Source organism: Rhinoderma darwinii, chromosome 12 (assembly GCF_050947455.1).
Source record: "Rhinoderma darwinii isolate aRhiDar2 chromosome 12, aRhiDar2.hap1, whole genome shotgun sequence".
Classification (NCBI taxonomy): domain Eukaryota; kingdom Metazoa; phylum Chordata; class Amphibia; order Anura; family Rhinodermatidae; genus Rhinoderma; species Rhinoderma darwinii.
Window position 1 is genome coordinate 5,745,284 of NC_134698.1, and position 21,891 is coordinate 5,767,174.

The 21,891-nt window shown below is 43.4% G+C and overlaps 2 protein-coding genes across 2 annotated transcripts in view; both read left to right on the top strand.

The window, feature by feature from the left end:
* Nucleotides 1-11,339, top strand: part of TTC24 (tetratricopeptide repeat domain 24) — a 56,758-nt gene extending 45,419 nt beyond the window's left edge. The window contains exons 3-9 of the mRNA XM_075844563.1: nt 2,787-3,002; nt 3,539-3,667; nt 5,656-5,777; nt 6,631-6,750; nt 8,049-8,149; nt 9,073-9,194; nt 11,215-11,339. Of these exons, the coding sequence (XP_075700678.1) occupies nt 2,787-3,002; nt 3,539-3,667; nt 5,656-5,777; nt 6,631-6,750; nt 8,049-8,149; nt 9,073-9,194; nt 11,215-11,339 (935 nt within the window). The remainder of the gene's footprint in view (nt 1-2,786; nt 3,003-3,538; nt 3,668-5,655; nt 5,778-6,630; nt 6,751-8,048; nt 8,150-9,072; nt 9,195-11,214) is intronic.
* A 42-nt stretch (nt 11,340-11,381) lies between these two features.
* The window catches only part of LOC142665029 (uncharacterized), a 40,306-nt gene continuing 29,796 nt past the window's right edge, over nt 11,382-21,891 (top strand). The window contains exon 1 of the mRNA XM_075844564.1: nt 11,382-11,409. Coding sequence (XP_075700679.1) covers nt 11,382-11,409 — 28 coding nt within the window. The remainder of the gene's footprint in view (nt 11,410-21,891) is intronic.

Genomic DNA, 21,891 nt, shown 5'->3' on the forward strand with positions numbered 1-21,891 from the left:
TATGGAGCATGCTGGTATAACCTGGGCATCTCCTGTATATAATTATATATGTACAGCTGGTATAAGTTATACATCTTCTTGTGTATATATAGTGATATGGAGCATGCTGGTATAACCTGGGTATCTTCTGTATATAATTATATATGTACAGCTGGTATAAGTTATACATCTTCTTGTGTATATATAGTGATATGGAGCATGCTGGTATAACCTGGGTATCTTCTGTATATAATTATATATATACAGCTGGTATAAGTTATACATCTTCTTGTATATAGTGATATGGAGCATGCTGGTATAACCTGGGTATCTTCTGTATATAATTATATATGTACAGCTGGTATAAGTTATACATCTTCTTGTATATAGTGATATGGGGCATGCTGGTATAACCTGGGTATCTTCTGTATATAATTATATATGTACAGCTGGTATAAGTTATACATCTTCTTGTATATAGTGATATGGAGCATGCTGGTATAACCTGGGTATCTTCTGTATATAATTATATATGTACAGCTAGTATAAGTTATACATCATCTTGTATATAGTGATATGGAGCATGCTGATATAACCTGGGCATCTTCTGTATATAATTATATATGTACAGCTGGTATAAGTTATACATCTTCTTGTATATAGTGATATGGAGCATGCCGGTATAACCTGGGTACCTTCTGTATATAATTATATATGTACAGCTGATATAAGTTATACATCTTCCTGTATATAGTGATATGGAGCATGCTGGTATAACCTGGGAATCTTCTGTATATAATTATATATGTACAGCTGGTATAAGTTATACATCTTCTTGTATATAGTGATATGGAGCATGCTGGTATAACCTGGGTATCTCCTGTATATAATTATATATGTACAGCTGGCATAAGTTATACATCTTCTTGTATATAGTGATATGGAGCATGCTGGTATAACCTGGGTATCTTCTGTATATAATTATATATGTACAGCTGGTATAAGTTATACATCTTCTTGTATATAGTGATATAGAGCATGCTGGTATAACCTGGGTATCTTCTGTATATAGTTATATATATATACAGCTGGTATAAGTTATACATCTTCTTGTATATACTGATATGGAGCATGCTGGTATAACCTGGGTATCTTCTGTATATAATTATATATGTACAGCTGGTATAAGTTATACATCTTCTTGTATATAGTTATATGGAGCATGCTGGTATAACCTGGGTATCTCCTGTATATAATTATATATGTACAGCTGGTATAAGTTATACATCTTCTTGTATATAGTGATATGGAGCATGCCGGTATAACCTGGGTATCTTCTGTATATAATTATATATGTACAGCTGGTATAAGTTATACATCTTCTTGTATATAGTGATATGGAGCAGGCTGGTATAACCTGGGTATCTTCTGTATATAATTATATATGTACAGCTGGTATAAGTTATACATCTTCTTGTATATAGTGATATGGAGCATGCTGGTATAACCTGGGTATCTTCTGTATATAATTATATATGTACAGCTGGTATAAGTTATACATCTTCTTGTATATAGTGATATGGAGCGTGCTGGTATAACCTGAGTATCCTCTGTATATAATTATATATGTATAGCTGGTATAAGTGATACATCTTCTTGTATATAGTGATATGGAGCATGCTGGTATAACCTGGGTATCTTCTGTATATAATTATATATGTACAGCTGCTATAAGTTATACATCTTCTTGTATATAGTGATATGAAACATGCTGGTATAACCTGGGTATCTTCTGTATATAATTATATATGTACAGCTGGTATAAGTTATACATCTTCTTGTATATAGTGATATGGAGCATGCTGGTATAACCTGGGTATCTCCTGTATATAATTATATATGTACAGCTGGTATAAGTTATACATCTTCTTGTATATAGTGATATGGAGCATGCTGGTATAACCGGAGTATCTTCTGTATATAATTATATATGTACAGCTGGTATAACCTGGGTATCTTCTGTATATAATTATATATGTACAGCTGGTATAAGTTATACATCTTCTTGTATATAGTGATATGGAGCATGCTGGTATAACCTGGGTATCTTCTGTATATAATTATATATGTACAGCTGGTATAAGTTATACATCTTCTTGTATATAGTGATATGGAGCATGCTGGTATAACCTGGGTATCTCCTGTATATAATTATATATCTACAGCTGGTATAAGTTATACATCTTCTTGTATATAGTGATATGGAGCATGCTGGTATAACCTGGGTATCTTCTGTATATAATTATATATGTACAGCTGGTATAAGTTATACATCTTCTTGTATATAGTGATATGGAGCATGCTGGTATAACCTGGGTATCTTCTGCATATAATTATATATGTACAGCTGGTATAAGTTATACATCTTCTTGTATATAGTGATATGGAGCATGCTGGTATAACTTGGGTATCTTCTGTATATAATTATATATGTACAGCTGGTATAAGTTATACATCTTCTTGTATATAGTGATATGGAGCATGCTGGTGTAACCTGGGTATCTTCTGTATATAATTATATATGTACAGCTGGTATAAGTTATACATCTTCTTGTATATAGTGATATGGAGCATGCTGGTGTAACCTGGGTATCTTCTGTATATAATTATATATGTACAGCTGGTATAAGTTATACATCTTCCTGTATATAGTGATATGGAGCATGCTGGTATAACCTGGGTATCTTCTGTATATAATTATATATGTACAGCTGGTATAAATGATTCCACATTTCACTATCTTGCAGCTAAGCTGTACAATGACATTGGTCTGAGTTATGCCCAGTTGAAGATCTTCACCCTGGCTGTAGAGTGTTTCCAGAAGGCGCTGCCGCTCTGCCAGGAGGATTCTGCGGACAGACATAAGGAGGCGGTGGTACTACAGAACCTGGGGGCTGCATACAACACACTGGAGCAATATGAGGAGGGGTTGGACTATCACAGGAGGGCCGCATCATTACACAGTAGGAGATGATTCTTATATGTGACATGAATGTGCTGGAACCCACCGCAACCAATCAGATTTGATTAATCTTGCTTTTATTTAATTGGTCAGAGCTGAGGTCTCCTCTCTTGCTATTGGTTATATGACACTATGTGAATTGTTTGAGTCGGAGGGAGAGTCTAAAACTGTGATATAGGGAATTTAAGATGTTCTTGGGTTTAGGTGCATGTCTCATTATATACTGGATATGATCTGTTAGAAACATTTTCCGGACATTTTTCCTGTTTTTTTTTAGATATTAAAATTGTTCTATAGTCTGAAAATATGTCGGTCCCATCACATCGTGGACACATATATATATATATATATGAACTAATCAAATTTGACTTTTTATCAGAGCTGTAATGATGATATTTGACCACCAGAGGGAGCTGTATGACCAGTCTGGGCTTTGTATTGATTGTGTGGTTACAGTAACCTCCAGCAATGTATATATTATACGTTACCAAGCGACGTCGTATAGCGCTGCATGTGACCTTGTGCTGTTTATTTCAGGTTTGCTCGGTAACCGCAGGGCACAAGGCCAGTGTTTTGGAAACTTGGCCTATGCGCTGAGTCAACTTGATGACCACGAGGCTGCGGGAGAATATTATCTTCATTCACTACAAGCGTTTAAAGATTCAGGTACATAACGTGACTGCATACATCCATGTTTGGAGATGGGTAAGCGGTACAGATATATGCAATAGTCACTGTGCTCCCATAACAGTGCCAAGGTGCCAACCTGTCATGCAGCCACAGTGCCCCCATAACAGTGACAATAATAGTATCTCAATACCAGCGACAAATACAGTGCCCCTATAACCGTGACTGTCACAGTGCCCCCTTAAATGGGTTGTCTCATCAGAGGGAACTCCTTTAAGAATGCGGCTACCAGGTTCATCAACTGATCGCCCAGGTCCCGTTCCCAGAAAAACAGGCAAAACTGTTTTTGCTGGGGGAAGCTGCGGCCAACCAAGCATTTCCCATTGTAATACAAAGAGTCCTTCTGAAACTGTAGCTTCTCGTACAGAGCGTCCCTCCGCTCTGGCTCATAGGGGGAGGTCTCGAGCAGGTTACCCCCTTCTATGATGTTCATATACCCTATTAGGACAAATGGACAGGAGTTGTCTTCATGGACACTGAGGCAGTCACAGTGTCTCCATAATAATTACAGTGCCCCAATAACAGCCAGCTATGGTGACTCCAATAACAGTGACACGCACTGCGCTATACAACAAACTTCTACCACCCAGTGGCCAAACAATCTTGCCATACAGTTCTACACAGTGGAGTCCCATTATTATGACCACCTTCTACTTTCGATGTCGGCATCGTGTAGCCTATGAAGTGATGTTCGGTGGGTATATAAGGCGTGCGGTCGGCGGTCTGATCACATATCACTCGTTGTTGCTATGGGTAATAGGGGAGATTTATCAGCGCTGGGATAATTATCGGCTGTCGGGCTCAGGGTGTTGGTATTTCTCACACAGCGCAGTTTGTTCGCGTGCTGCTGTGGTGACAGTGTATCGTGAGAGGACAAATGGCGCCATTGGGAATCTCCGATATGGAAACTGCAGAGCACCACGTGCCATTGATGTGAGAGGTGAACGTCCGCTACGAAGGTGCGCGAGGGCCGAACGACGCGCTACAGTGGAGCAGCTCACCGGGAAAATCAACCAGGGGGCGACCGGACGTGTGTCTAATACAACAGTTCAGCAAACCCGACTGTATATGGGGGTCCGAAGCCGACGGACGTTCACTGCTCCTATGTAACATAGAGGCAGCGGAGAAAAAGGCTTCAATTTGCACGGCAGTATCGGACTCGAGCCGGTGATTGGTAAAGGGTTGTCTTCTCCGATGAGTCACGTTTTCTGCTTGATGGAACGGATGGACATCGGCGCTTCAGGCGAGAAACATCAGAGAACAAACACCCGGCAGCCACTGCTGGAAGAACATGAGCCGGTGGCGGCAGCGTTATGGTCGGGGGATTATTTCCTGGCATTCTCTGGGCCACTCATCCATGTGGAGGCTCTGAACAGATTTGGGTATGAATCCATCGTTATAGATCACGTCCCCCCATACATGCCGATTGTCTTACCTGGGGCAGATGGAATCTTCCAGCAAGACAATGCGACACGTCACACGGCTAGAAATGTCCATCAGGAAGAGCACGACCGAGACCTCCAAGTACTTCCCGGGCCCCTAATTCTCCAGACCTGAAACCTACTGAGCATCTGTGCGACCTCGATCGTCTTGTTCGCTATATGGATCCCCCCCACGCACCCTCCAGTAAATGTGGGATGTTCTGCAGTCAGCGGCGCCAGATACCGGAGACCACCGACCAGCACCTTATTGATCACTGCCCGCCCGTCTACTGCTGTCCGGGCTGCACACGCCGGTCACTCTGGATATTCGCTGCTGGTCACAATAATGGGACTCCACTGTGTATACCATACTGCCACCATCCACTGCCCACATAACAGCGCCACACAAAAACAGTGCTATACGCCATGTACCAAACACTACAACCTTTAAGTGCCCAAATAACTGTGCCAGATAGCGCCCAAACCACCAGTGCTTTCCAGCCTCCCTATAACTGTGATATGTGATATGTCCTTCTCGTCCACTAGATGATGTCCATGGTCAGTGGCAGGCGTGTGAAGGACTCGGAGCAGCCAGATTCCGTCTCGGGGATCCGGAGAAGGCCGTTCTGTATTATAAGCAGGCTCTCGTCTTCCTCTCCAAAGCCAAGGTCAGATCTTCCGGGTAAACCCTGGACATGTAGTTTAGTGAGAGCGATTTCTAAGTAGACGAGAGAATGACCGTCGCCGGTATACAATCACATATCTATTCACCGGAGACTTCGCTGTTTCGAAAACGCTTTCCCTACGCCAAAATTTGCGACTTTTTGGCACCAACATTTTTTGGTAAACCTGATGATATATTCCCCCCCAATGTATTGATAGGAGGCGAGGGGGTTGAATGTACAAGGGGAAGGGGCAGAGGGCGAAGGTATGAACCTTTAGGCTCAATGCACATGATGCATATTACGTGCGGTTTTGCCATGCGTATTTGCATGCCGCAAAACCATGGCATAAAACAATACTCCAGGGGATCTCATGTCCACGCTGCGCCATTTTTGGGATGTAAATTGACCCACGGTGCGTATTTTCGATTGTATCCCTGTAGTTCGACAGAAACATGCACCAAAATCCACAGCATGAAAACACCGCGGTTTACACAGCAAAACACAAAACCGGCCCTGAAAAACGCACCAAATAACACACCCTCGGGTGCATGTTTTTGCGGCAAATTTCTTGCGGTTTTGCTTCCGCAGCAAAATACGCAAGGTGTGCATGTAGCCTTAAAGGCGAAGTCCACTTTTAGTTGTCTTCCAGGAAAGCCCCTTTACGTTCAGCAGGTCTTTGGCCACTAGCTGATTCGGGGATCTTACTTTTGGGGTCATTCAAAAAGGGTTCTTAAAGGGCCGGCTTACCAACACCATGTCAGAAGGAAGTGTAATTCCCCTTTAAACAATAAACCTACTGGCTGGCGTTATGGGGGTTATTACATAGACCCTTATCTATTGATTCCAAATGTTACAGGAGGACTCGGACACCGCTCAGGAACGTATAGTGAACAAGCTGACCGATGCCCTTCAGTACAAGCTGTCTGTAAACCGGCACCTCAGCCACGGGGGAGGGCTACCGCCGGCTGTCCCTCTGGTAAGTGTATTCCGATCTGCGCTGTGTGTGGTTGTCAGAAAAACCTTCCACCTTATCATATTCCTTCGGCCTTCCCTGATTAATTCACGTTGCAACCTTGAATCCACAATCTGCAAGAACAACGGATGATTACAATTTAATTGCTGCAAATAACAGCCGGCTAAACGTTTTCACGACATGATAAAACTGCTCCGCATATTTCCGTTATGGGAGGAAACAAAATGTGTGAGTGTTGGAACCTAATTATGAGGATGTTACGATTAGCAGCAGGACTGCTGCTAATCAATGATTCTGGTATCTCTTTGTTTGGGTGTTGTTAGGCAATGCCTTTGGTCTGAGTCTGTATTTGGTCATCATTTAGCTTTGCCTAGTTGATTAGGGCGGAGTACTTTTCTTGGGCCCGATATATATCCTTTAGGCCTGGATTACTCAGGTGCTGGATATACTGTTTCTGGCATGTGCCAACTCTTTCCAGGTTTTAGTTGGTGACTTTGTTCTTGTCTATGTGTTTGTTTGTACTGTGGGACCTGTTGGTCCTCTGAGAGATCTAGTTTTTGTAAAGTGGTTTTATGTGTATCCTGGGAATCAGTAGTTCCACTAGTTTGTTTGCCTTTTCTGAGCGTTTGTTCTGCTGCCAAGCTGTTGTCTTACCCTGCTGTGGGATAATATTCACAGTCTATGAGTTCTGTTATTCTTGTTCACTGTCCAGTTGTCTGTTAACTATTTGCATGCTATTCATCTGCCATCCACTCTATTTGTGCATCGTCTCCATCTTCAACTACCTTCAGTGTTCATTTATGCTCATCCACTGGTGATTTACTTGTGCCTCTTGTTTTCTGTCAGTATTGATGCGTGCTTCACCCATGTGTTAGCGATTGTTTGGGGTTGTGGTCTTGAGCACCACCGGCGCCATAACAGAGAAGTTGTCACTATTAAACTCCACTGATGTCACTATTAAACTCCACTTTCCAAGGAGGACTGAGAAAGGGACAAAACTCTGGGTGACCGGGTGACAGAAAAGGCAGTCCCCTGACAGTTAATATGGCTGACAAAAGTATAAGTCAGAAAAAGACAGCACACAGCGACTGCACCGAAGGACTCGGGCGCACAGACACATTTTAATATTTCTCTAGAAGTACATTATATCATTAAAGATCTCCCAACTGGGTTACTCCTCCGTAGCGGCTGAGTAATCCCCCGGGCACAGCTGGGCTGGTCATTGTTTGGTTCTAGCACAGAAATGTAAAATGATATTATTTTTAGCTGTGATATAAATTGTCATTCGTTGCATTATCTAGAGAGGCTTTGCTGGGAAGATCCCTGGGACGAAGCTCGCAGGGCACCCATCAAGTATGAACCAAGGGTATGCCGCCATGACGTCTCTACAAGACGCCCAACAGTGAGTACAAATCTGACATTTCTATACCTTTAACAAGAATAAGGCCAACAAAGCGAATGCAGTTCTTATTATATTGCTTTTGGACTATATTTTTCAAAAGATATGCCGTCTCTTTATAGGTCTATTTTTATTGTTGGGCTTGCGTGCCCATGAAGAAGTTTGTCGTGATTGTCTAAGCGTAAAACAAAATAAAGATTATATATATATAAAGAATTAGGCCAAAAAAAGAGCCGGCCTCCATAGCCCCCCATGTGAACATGTACTTTAATGACCACCCCATGTCTCTATACAATACCCACATAATACCCAAACAGCACTCAAAGCACTGTGGCCATGGTAGGAGACGCTGTAAAAAAAAACTCAGGGTTTCTGACTGAACACTGCCCCCTATGCAAATTTAATTTGGCAATCCACTCTTTTTATACCTTTTTTATCGAGCTCTCACACAATACCCACGGAGTTCCTACTCACATAGCGTCCACGTACAGTGCCCAATCAGCACAATGTTCCTCTGTTTTCCCTGTCAGTCACCAAGGATCGCACCCTATGCAGTCACACGGGCCGTACCTAGCAAAGTCTGGCCCTAAAGCCAAAAATTTTAAAAAAGGGAAGGCAGGATTTAATGAAACCCTAGGCCTCGTGAACCGGCGAGGTCTAGGAGCCCATCAAAAAGTTGGGCAAATAGCCCATTGAAGGTCCAGGGTTTTCGGAGTGTGAGCACTAACTTTTATTTGTATCTACCATTCATTTCAGTAGAGCCTGACCATGCATATGTGACCACCTCTCCAACAAGTTTGGGGGCCTGGACCTTCTCATGATCATTCTCACCACACTCATCACGTCTAGTTGACATGCTATAATTGTGAATTTTCATAAAACTCTTTTGTTCCCATTCTCCGTTTACCATTTGATCGCTTCTTCAGATCTCGAAGACCGTCCAGAAGAATGAGTCGCCCACCACAGCCTGAAGAGATGTATGCAACTATCAAAACCAGGGTGACCACTAGAGCCAATGGGAAGCCAACGTCAGGAATTAGAGTGTCCGGTAGGTTTTCGGCTCCGATTGTCTTGATGTCAGATATATTTAAGAAAAATCTGATTACTAACGTAGGACGCATGAGGAATATCATTAGCAATTCCAGCTTGACCGGAAGACCTAGGTCATGTGAGACGTGCGGTTGCTATGGATACATTGCCAAACCGTTACACGTGGGGCCGTCAGACAACAAGTCGCTAGCAACAAGACCGTGTCTCAGGTCTTTACGCCAAGGCTGAATGGTCATCGAAAGGTCAAGGATTCTTGGCAGGACTCAAACCAGAAGCTTTCTCCATCTCTTATTGCCATAGTAATCAGATTTCCGTGTCTGACAGGTTGCGTCAAAAATATTAATCCACCATCCCCATTTTGATCAATTTGGGCCGTTTTTCACTGACTGATATAATTATGTTTGATAAATTTCCTCTATTTTTCATAATATTTTTTTTTTGTATGACCAACAATGATCCATCATAATGATAATTATTACATCTGATACCAAAAAGACTGAAGAGCAGCTACAAAGAGCGTCTTTTACTCTGGAGGACCCGGCGTGCCTTCGTATTACATGGACAGCCATTGATTTCAATGAGAACAGTGTAATACTTCATTTCCCCTGTGGTGGCGCTGCAGAAAAATTAAACACTTGCTGCCAGATTCCTCCATAGGTTACAGCTGATTGGTGGTGGTCCCAGCAGTGGGGAGACCCTTCTAACAAAAAAGTATTGTCCAAAGCGGACCATCTCTTTAACTGGATATACTGGCGGCACGACCATGCACTATGTCCTCCTTTAATTGATGGGAGTGGGGTGATGGGCAAACAAATTGCTGGCCTTCCCTGTCTTGGCGTCAGGGCTGTGAAGGCATGAAGCAGCACCAGGGGGTCAATTTAGATTTTTGTTATGGAGACCTATTTGCTGTGGGCTCCTTTGGGCTCAATGCTAAGAAGCGACCATAAAAATTGGCTCAAATCTAGATACCATCTACCCAAATAGTTGCCTTCAGGGTGGACTAGTCTTGGTCTTCTGGCTGGATATACATTGAATGGCCACTTTATTAGGGACCCCCATCTAGTAGGGTGTTGGACCTCCTTTGGCCTTCAGAACCGCAGTAATTTGCGGTGACATAGAAGCCACTGGGCGTGGAAATCGTTCTGCAGGAATATTGGCGCATGTGGACAGTTTCACTTCTTACAGTAAAGTCTCCTCCTGCCATAAAGCAAACAGCCGCCAAGAAGAGATGGACTTGGTCGGCCACATTGTTCAATCACAGGTATCAGAGGTACCAGGGCCTGCCCAGAAAACATTCCCCACCATTACTCCACCTGCTGAACTGTTCACACCTGACAGGACGGGTTCATGGATTCACGCTGGTTGCGCCAAATTCTGACCTTCCCGTTTGCAGGGTGCCACAATAATCTGGATTATCTGGCCAGGCGATATCTTTCCATTGCTCTACGATCCCATTTTTGCCCACTGGAGTCTTGCCTTTGTGTTTCACTTAGACAGCAATGGCGACGGAACTGGTTGCCTGCGGTTATAGCCGATCCATGCTGAGGAAAGACGAGTGGTGCGTTCGGACACGTTAGGAAGCTCCAATCATTAATGGGCCGGGGGTGTCTAATAAAGTGGCTGTTCAGCGTATAATCATCCATTGAATAATAATAGTCTTTAGATCGGTGGTGTACATAGGGATTCAAACTCTCAACAGGTAGAGGACATCAAAAGTCCTTGTTCTAGATCTGAGATATTTTGACCAAGCAAGTAGATGACTAAACACATCTAACATGACTGCAGGTAGGAAACACCCGGGGAGGGATTGGCGTCTCGCAAATTACTCTAAGTGTCTGCGCTGTCAGTACTCCCCGTAGCAACGCACCTGCTCCACCTGCGGCAGATTTGTCTTTGCACCTGTTTAGTGGTATGATTTTACTGTCGCCTCATTCCTCCTGTGTTTTTCTAAAAAGAACGTCAATCTATTCTCTGCACAAAGGGAACAGCTGTAGAGGACCTGCTGCTTTATTTTACAGATGCAGCTGGGGAGGAGGACGACTCAGACACCCTCACAGTGGTTACTAATGCATACTCCGAGGACTGCGAGGAGACCGACACCGCCGCCGTATGTTCTAGAAATCTTCCTCATGCCAACAGGTAATGGAGCTGGTTAAATCACATATCGCATTGTCATTCATAAATGATGAAGATTATAACATTTAAGCATTTCTGCTAGAGCACCATATCAGCGGCAGTTTGGGGCTAGAATATAGAGTACCATATCAGTGCCAGTTTGGAGCTAGAATATAGAGCACCATATCAGTGCCAGTTTGGAGCTAGAATATAGAGCACCATATCAGTGCCAGTTTGGGGCTAGAATATAGAGCACCATATCAGTGCCAGTTTGGAACTAGAATATAGAGCACCATATCAGTGCCAATTTGGAACTAGAATATAGAGCACCATATCAGTGCCAGTTTGGAGCTAGAATATAGAGCACCATACCAGTGCCAGTTTGGAACTAGAATATAGAGCACCATATCAGTGCCAATTTGGAACTAGAATATAGAGCACCATATCAGTGCCAATTTGGAACTAGAATATAGAGCACCATATCAGTGCCAGTTTGGGGCTAGAATATAGAGTACCATATCAGTGCCAGTTTGGGGCTAGAATATAGAGCACCATATCAGTGCCAGTTTGGAGCTAGAATATAGAGCACCATATAAGTGCCAGTTTGGAGCTAGAATATAGAGCACCATACCAGTGCCAGTTTGGAACTAGAATATAGAGCACCATATCAGTGCCAATTTGGAACTAGAATATAGAGCACCATATCAGTGCCAATTTGGAACTAGAATATAGAGCACCATATCAGTGCCAGTTTGGGGCTAGAATATAGAGTACCATATCAGTGCCAGTTTGGGGCTAGAATATAGAGCACCATATCAGTGCCAGTTTGGAGCTTGAATATAGAGCACCATATAAGTGCCAGTTTGGAGCTAGAATATAGAGCACCATACCAGTGCCAGTTTGGAGCTAGAATATAGAGCACCATATCAGTGCCAGTTTGGAGCTAGAATATAGAGCACCATATCAGTGCCAGTTTGGAACTAGAATATAGAGCACCATATCAGTGCCAATTTGGAACTAGAATATAGAGCACCATATCAGTGCCAATTTGGAACTAGAATATAGAGCACCATATCAGTGCCAGTTTGGGGCTAGAATATAGAGTACCATATCAGTGCCAGTTTGGGGCTAGAATATAGAGCACCATATCAGTGCCAGTTTGGAGCTAGAATATAGAGCACCATATAAGTGCCAGTTTGGAGCTAGAATATAGAGCACCATACCAGTGCCAGTTTGGAGCTAGAATATAGAGCACCATATCAGTGCCAGTTTGGAGCTAGAATATAGAGCACCATATCAGTGCCAGTTTGGAGCTAGAATATAGAGCACCATACCAGTGCCAGTTTGGAGCTAGAATATAGAGCACCATATAAGTGCGAGTTTGGAGCTAGAATATAGAGCACCATATCAGTGCCAGTTTGGAGCTAGAATATAGAGCACCATATAAGTGCCAGTTTGGAGCTAGAATATAGAGCACCATATCAGTGCCAGTTTGGAGCTAGAATATAGAGCACCATACCAGTGCCAGTTTGGAGCTAGAATATAGAGCACCATATCAGTGCCAGTTTGGAGCTAGAATATAGAGCACCATATCAGTGCCAGTTTGGAGCTAGAATATAGAGCACCATATCAGTGCCAGTTTGGGGCTAGAATATAGAGCACCAGATCAGTGCCAGTTTGGAGCTAGAATATAGAGCACCATATCAGTGCCAGTTTGGAGCTGGAATATAGAGCACCATATCAGTGCCAGTTTGGGGCTAAAATATAAAGCACCATATCAGTGCCAGTTTGGGGCTAAAATATAGAGTGCCATATCAGTGCCAGTTTGGGGCTAGAATATAGAGCACCACATCAGTGCCAGTTTGGGGATAGAATATAGAGCATCATATCAGTGCCAGATTGGAGCTAGAATATAGAGCACCATACCAGTGCCAGTTTGGAGCTAGAATATAGAGCACCATATCAGTGCCAGTTTGGAGCTAGAATATAGAGCACCATACCAGTGCCAGTTTGGAGCTAGAATATAGAGCACCATATCAGTGCCAGTTTGGAGCTAGAATATAGAGCACCATATCAGTGCCAGTTTGGGGCTAAAATATAAAGCACCATATCAGTGCCAGTTTGGGGCTAGAATATAGAGCACCATATCAGTGCCAGTTTGGGGCTAGAATATAGAGCATCATATCAGTGCCAGTTTGGAGCTAGAATATAGAGCACCATATCAGTGCCAGTTTGGGGCTAGAATATAGAGCACCAGATCAGTGCCAGTTTGGGGCTAGAATATAGAGCACCATATCAGTGCCAGTTTGGGGCTAGAATATAGAGCACCATACCAGTGCCAGTTTGGGGCTAGAATATAGAGCACCATATCAGTGCCAGTTTGGTGCTAGAATATAGAGCACCATATCAGTGCCAGTTTGGAGCTAGAATATAGAGCACCATATCAGTGCCAGTTTGGGGCTGAAATATAGAGTACCATATCAGTGCCAGTTTGGGGCTAGAATATAGAGCACCATATCAGTGCCAGTTTGGAGCTAGAATATAGAGCACCATATAAGTGCCAGTTTGGAGCTAGAATATAGAGCACCATACCAGTGCCAGTTTGGAGCTAGAATATAGAGCACCATATCAGTGCCAGTTTGGAGCTAGAATATAGAGCACCATATCAGTGCCAGTTTGGAGCTAGAATATAGAGCACCATACCAGTGCCAGTTTGGAGCTAGAATATAGAGCACCATATAAGTGCGAGTTTGGAGCTAGAATATAGAGCACCATATCAGTGCCAGTTTGGAGCTAGAATATAGAGCACCATATAAGTGCCAGTTTGGAGCTAGAATATAGAGCACCATATCAGTGCCAGTTTGGAGCTAGAATATAGAGCACCATACCAGTGCCAGTTTGGAGCTAGAATATAGAGCACCATATCAGTGCCAGTTTGGAGCTAGAATATAGAGCACCATATCAGTGCCTGTTTGGGGCTAGAATATAGAGCACCAGATCAGTGCCAGTTTGGAGCTAGAATATAGAGCACCATATCAGTGCCAGTTTGGAGCTAGAATATAGAGCACCATATCAGTGCCAGTTTGGGGCTAAAATATAAAGCACCATATCAGTGCCAGTTTGGGGCTAAAATATAGAGTTCCATATCAGTGCCAGTTTGGGGCTAGAATATAGAGCACCACATCAGTGCCAGTTTGGGGATAGAATATAGAGCATCATATCAGTGCCAGATTGGAGCTAGAATATAGAGCACCATACCAGTGCCAGTTTGGAGCTAGAATATAGAGCACCATATCAGTGCCAGTTTGGAGCTAGAATATAGAGCACCATATCAGTGCCAGTTTGGAGCTAGAATATAGAGCACCATATCAGTGCCAGTTTGGAGCTAGAATATAGAGCACCATACCAGTGCCAGTTTGGAGCTAGAATATAGAGCACCATATAAGTGCGAGTTTGGAGCTAGAATATAGAGCACCATATCAGTGCCAGTTTGGAGCTAGAATATAGAGCACCATATAAGTGCCAGTTTGGAGCTAGAATATAGAGCACCATATCAGTGCCAGTTTGGAGCTAGAATATAGAGCACCATACCAGTGCCAGTTTGGAGCTAGAATATAGAGCACCATATCAGTGCCAGTTTGGAGCTAGAATATAGAGCACCATATCAGTGCCAGTTTGGAGCTAGAATATAGAGCACCATATCAGTGCCAGTTTGGGGCTAGAATATAGAGCACCAGATCAGTGCCAGTTTGGAGCTAGAATATAGAGCACCATATCAGTGCCAGTTTGGAGCTGGAATATAGAGCACCATATCAGTGCCAGTTTGGGGCTAAAATATAAAGCACCATATCAGTGCCAGTTTGGGGCTAAAATATAGAGTGCCATATCAGTGCCAGTTTGGGGCTAGAATATAGAGCACCACATCAGTGCCAGTTTGGGGATAGAATATAGAGCATCATATCAGTGCCAGATTGGAGCTAGAATATAGAGCACCATACCAGTGCCAGTTTGGAGCTAGAATATAGAGCACCATATCAGTGCCAGTTTGGAGCTAGAATATAGAGCACCATACCAGTGCCAGTTTGGAGCTAGAATATAGAGCACCATATCAGTGCCAGTTTGGAGCTAGAATATAGAGCACCATATCAGTGCCAGTTTGGGGCTAGAATATAGAGCATCATATCAGTGCCAGTTTGGAGCTAGAATATAGAGCACCATACCAGTGCCAGTTTGGGGCTAAAATATAAAGCACAATATCAGTGCCAGTTTGGGGCTAGAATATAGAGCACCATATCAGTGCCAGTTTGGGGCTAGAATATAGAGCACCATATCAGTGCCAGTTTGGAGCTAGAATATAGAGCACCATATCAGTGCCAGTTTGGAGCTAGAATATAGAGCACCATATCAGTGCCAGTTTGGGGCTAGAATATAGAGCATCATATCAGTGCCAGTTTGGAGCTAGAATATAGAGCACCATACCAGTGCCAGTTTGGGGCTAAAATATAAAGCACAATATCAGTGCCAGTTTGGGGCTAGAATATAGAGCACCATATCAGTGCCAGTTTGGGGCTAGAATATAGAGCATCATATCAGTGCCAGTTTGGAGCTAGAATATAGAGCACCATATCAGTGCCAGTTTGGGGCTAGAATATAGAGCACCAGATCAGTGCCAGTTTGGGGCTAGAATATAGAGCACCATATCAGTGCCAGTTTGGGGCTAGAATATAGAGCACCATACCAGTGCCAGTTTGGGGCTAGAATATAGAGCACCATATCAGTGCCAGTTTGGTGCTAGAATATAGAGCACCATATCAGTGCCAGTTTGGAGCTAGAATATAGAGCACCATATCAGTGCCAGTTTGGGGCTGAAATATAGAGTACCATATCAGTGCCAGTTTGGGGCTAGAATATAGAGCACCATATCAGTGCCAGTTTGGAGCTAGAATATAGAGCACCATATAAGTGCCAGTTTGGAGCTAGAATATAGAGCACCATACCAGTGCCAGTTTGGAGCTAGAATATAGAGCACCATATCAGTGCCAGTTTGGAGCTAGAATATAGAGCACCATATCAGTGCCAGTTTGGAGCTAGAATATAGAGCACCATACCAGTGCCAGTTTGGAGCTAGAATATAGAGCACCATATAAGTGCGAGTTTGGAGCTAGAATATAGAGCACCATATCAGTGCCAGTTTGGAGCTAGAATATAGAGCACCATATAAGTGCCAGTTTGGAGCTAGAATATAGAGCACCATATCAGTGCCAGTTTGGAGCTAGAATATAGAGCACCATACCAGTGCCAGTTTGGAGCTAGAATATAGAGCACCATATCAGTGCCAGTTTGGAGCTAGAATATAGAGCACCATATCAGTGCCTGTTTGGGGCTAGAATATAGAGCACCAGATCAGTGCCAGTTTGGAGCTAGAATATAGAGCACCATATCAGTGCCAGTTTGGAGCTAGAATATAGAGCACCATATCAGTGCCAGTTTGGGGCTAAAATATAAAGCACCATATCAGTGCCAGTTTGGGGCTAAAATATAGAGTTCCATATCAGTGCCAGTTTGGGGCTAGAATATAGAGCACCACATCAGTGCCAGTTTGGGGATAGAATATAGAGCATCATATCAGTGCCAGATTGGAGCTAGAATATAGAGCACCATACCAGTGCCAGTTTGGAGCTAGAATATAGAGCACCATATCAGTGCCAGTTTGGAGCTAGAATATAGAGCACCATACCAGTGCCAGTTTGGAGCTAGAATATAGAGCACCATATCAGTGCCAGTTTGGAGCTAGAATATAGAGCACCATATCAGTGCCAGTTTGGGGCTAAAATATAAAAAAAAGCACCATATCAGTGCCAGTTTGGGGCTAAAATATAGAGCGCCATATCAGTGCCAGTTTGGGGCTAGAATATAGAGCACCATATCAGTGCCAGTTTGGGGCTAGAATATAGAGCATCATATCAGTGCCAGTTTGGAGCTAGAATATAGAGCACCATATCAGTGCCAGTTTGGGGCTAGAATATAGAGCACCAGATCAGTGCCAGTTTGGGGCTAGAATATAGAGCACCAGATCAGTGCCAGTTTGGGGCTAGAATATAGAGCACCAGATCAGTGCCAGTTTGGAGCTAGAATATAGAGCACCATACCAGTGCCAGTTTGGGGCTAGAATATAGAGCACCATATCAGTGCCAGTTTGGGGCTAGAATATAGAGCACCATATCAGTGCCAGTATGGAGCTAGAATATAGAGCACCATATCAGTGCCAGTTTGGGGCTGAAATATAGAGTACCATATCAGTGCCAGTTTGGGGCTAGAATATAGAGCACCATATCAGTGCCAGTTTGGGGCTAGAATATAAAGCACCATATCAGTACCAGTTTGGGGCTAGAATATAGAGCACCAGATCAGTGCCAGTTTGGGGCTAGAATATAGAGCACCATATCAGTGCCAGTTTGGAGCTAGAATATAGAGCACCATATCAGTGCCAGTTTGGAGCTAGAATATAGAGCACCATATCAGTGCCTGTTTGGGGCTAGAATATAGAGCACCAGATCAGTGCCAGTTTGGAGCTAGAATATAGAGCACCATATCAGTGCCAGTTTGGAGCTAGAATATAGAGCACCATATCAGTGCCAGTTTGGGGCTAAAATATAAAGCACCATATCAGTGCCAGTTTGGGGCTAAAATATAGAGTTCCATATCAGTGCCAGTTTGGGGCTAGAATATAGAGCACCACATCAGTGCCAGTTTGGGGATAGAATATAGAGCATCATATCAGTGCCAGATTGGAGCTAGAATATAGAGCACCATACCAGTGCCAGTTTGGAGCTAGAATATAGAGCACCATATCAGTGCCAGTTTGGAGCTAGAATATAGAGCACCATACCAGTGCCAGTTTGGAGCTAGAATATAGAGCACCATATCAGTGCCAGTTTGGAGCTAGAATATAGAGCACCATATCAGTGCCAGTTTGGGGCTAAAATATAAAAAAAAGCACCATATCAGTGCCAGTTTGGGGCTAAAATATAGAGCGCCATATCAGTGCCAGTTTGGGGCTAGAATATAGAGCACCATATCAGTGCCAGTTTGGGGTTAGAATATAGAGCATCATATCAGTGCCAGTTTGGAGCTAGAATATAGAGCACCATATCAGTGCCAGTTTGGGGCTAGAATATAGAGCACCAGATCAGTGCCAGTTTGGGGCTAGAATATAGAGCACCAGATCAGTGCCAGTTTGGGGCTAGAATATAGAGCACCAGATCAGTGCCAGTTTGGAGCTAGAATATAGAGCACCATACCAGTGCCAGTTTGGGGCTAGAATATAGAGCACCATATCAGTGCCAGTTTGGGGCTAGAATATAGAGCACCATATCAGTGCCAGTATGGAGCTAGAATATAGAGCACCATATCAGTGCCAGTTTGGGGCTGAAATATAGAGTACCATATCAGTGCCAGTTTGGGGCTAGAATATAGAGCACCATATCAGTGCCAGTTTGGGGCTAGAATATAAAGCACCATATCAGTACCAGTTTGGGCTAGAATATAGAGCACCAGATCAGTGCCAGTTTGGGGCTAGAATATAGAGCACCATATCAGTGCCAGTTTGGGGCTAGAATATAGAGCATCATATCAGTGCCAGTTTGGGGCTAGAATATAGAGCACCATATCAGTGCCAGTTTGGAGCTAGAATATAGAGCACTATATCAGTGGCAGTTTGGGGCTAGAATATAGAGTACCATATCAGTGCCAGTTTGGAGCTAGAATATAGAGCACCATATCAGTGCCAGTTTGGGGCTAGAATATAGAGCACCATATCAGTGCCAGTTTGGGGCTGAAATATAGAGTACCATATCAGTGCCAGTTTGGGGCTAGAATATAGAGCACCATATCAGTGCCAGTTTGGGGCTAGAATATAGAGCACCATATCAGTACCAGTTTGGGGCTAGAATATAGAGCACCAGATCAGTGCCAGTTTGGGGCTAGAATATAGAGCACCATATCAGTGCCAGTTTGGGGCTAGAATATAGAGCATCATATCAGTGCCAGTTTGGGGCTAGAATATAGAGCACCATATGAGTGCCAGTTTGGAGCTAGAATATAGAGCACTATATCAGTGGCAGTTTGGGGCTAGAATATAGAGTACCATATCAGTGCCAGTTTGGAGCTAGAATATAGAGCACCATATCAGTGCCAGTTTGGGGCTAGAATATAGAGCACCATATCAGTGCCAGTTTGGGGCTAGAATATAGAGCACCAGATCAGTGCCAGTTTGGGGCTAGAATATAGAGCACCAGATCAGTGCCAGTTTGGGGCTAGAATATAGAGCACCAGATCAGTGCCAGTTTGGAGCTAGAATATAGAGCACCATACCAGTGCCAGTTTGGGGCTAGAATATAGAGCACCATATCAGTGCCAGTATGGAGCTAGAATATAGAGCACCATATCAGTGCCAGTTTGGGGCTAGAATATAGAGCACCATATCAGTGCCAGTTTGGGGCTGAAATATAGAGTACCATATCAGTGCCAGTTTGGGGCTAGAATATAGAGCACCATATCAGTGCCAGTTTGGGGCTAGAATATAGAGCACCATATCAGTACCAGTTTGGGGCTAGAATATAGAGCACCAGATCAGTGCCAGTTTGGGGCTAGAATATAGAGCACCATATCAGTGCCAGTTTGGGGCTAGAATATAGAGCATCATATCAGTGCCAGTTTGGGGCTAGAATATAGAGCACCATATCAGTGCCAGTTTGGAGCTAGAATATAGAGCACTATATCAGTGGCAGTTTGGGGCTAGAATATAGAGCACCATATCAGTGCCAGTTTGGGGCTAGAATATAGAGCACCATATCAGTGCCAGTTTGGAGCTAGAATATAGAGCACCATATCAGTGCCAGTTTGGGGCTAAAATATAAAGCACCATATCAGTGCCAGTTTGGGGCTAGAATATAGAGCACCATATCAGTGCCAGTTTGGGGGCTAGAATATAGAGCATCATATCAGTGCCAGTTTGGAGCTAGAATATAGAGCACCATATCAGTGCCAGTTTGGGGCTAGAATATAGAGCACCAGATCAGTGCCAGTTTGGGGCTAGAATATAGAGCACCATATCAGTGCCAGTTTGGGGCTAGAATATAGAGCACCATACCAGTGCCAGTTTGGGGCTAGAATATAGAGCACCATATCAGTGCCAGTTTGGTGCTAGAATATAGAGCACCATATCAGTGCCAGTTTGGAGCTAAAATATAGAGCACCATATCAGTGCCAGTTTGGGGCTGAAATATAGAGTACCATATCAGTGCCAGTTTGGGGCTAGAATATAGAGCACCATATCAGTGCCAGTTTGGAGCTAGAATATAGAGCACCATATAAGTGCCAGTTTGGAGCTAGAATATAGAGCACCATACCAGTGCCAGTTTGGAGCTAGAATATAGAGCACCATATCAGTGCCAGTTTGGAGCTAGAATATAGAGCACCATATCAGTGCCAGTTTGGAGCTAGAATATAGAGCACCATACCAGTGCCAGTTTGGAGCTAGAATATAGAGCACCATATAAGTGCGAGTTTGGAGCTAGAATATAGAGCACCATATCAGTGCCAGTTTGGAGCTAGAATATAGAGCACCATATAAGTGCCAGTTTGGAGCTAGAATATAGAGCACCATATCAGTGCCAGTTTGGAGCTAGAATATAGAGCACCATACCAGTGCCAGTTTGGAGCTAGAATATAGAGCACCATATCAGTGCCAGTTTGGAGCTAGAATATAGAGCACCATATCAGTGCCAGTTTGGGGCTAGAATATAGAGCACCAGATCAGTGCCAGTTTGGAGCTAGAATATAGAGCACCATATCAGTGCCAGTTTGGAGCTAGAATATAGAGCACCATATCAGTGCCAGTTTGGGGCTAAAATATAAAGCACCATATCAGTGCCAGTTTGGGGCTAAAATATAGAGTGCCATATCAGTGCCAGTTTGGGGCTAGAATATAGAGCACCACATCAGTGCCAGTTTGGGGATAGAATATAGAGCATCATATCAGTGCCAGATTGGAGCTAGAATATAGAGCACCATACCAGTGCCAGTTTGGAGCTAGAATATAGAGCACCATATCAGTGCCAGTTTGGAGCTAGAATATAGAGCACCATACCAGTGCCAGTTTGGAGCTAGAATATAGAGCACCATATCAGTGCCAGTTTGGAGCTAGAATATAGAGCACCATATCAGTGCCAGTTTGGGGCTAAAATATAAAAGCACCATATCAGTGCCAGTTTGGGGCTAAAATATAGAGTGCCATATCAGTGCCAGTTTGGGGCTAGAATATAGAGCACCATATCAGTGCCAGTTTGGGGCTAGAATATAGAGCATCATATCAGTGCCAGTTTGGAGCTAGAATATAGAGCACCATATCAGTGCCAGTTTGGGGCTAGAATATAGAGCACCAGATCATGCCAGTTTGGGGCTAGAATATAGAGCACCAGATCAGTGCCAGTTTGGGGCTAGAATATAGAGCACCAGATCAGTGCCAGTTTGGAGCTAGAATATAGAGCACCATACCAGTGCCAGTTTGGGGCTAGAAT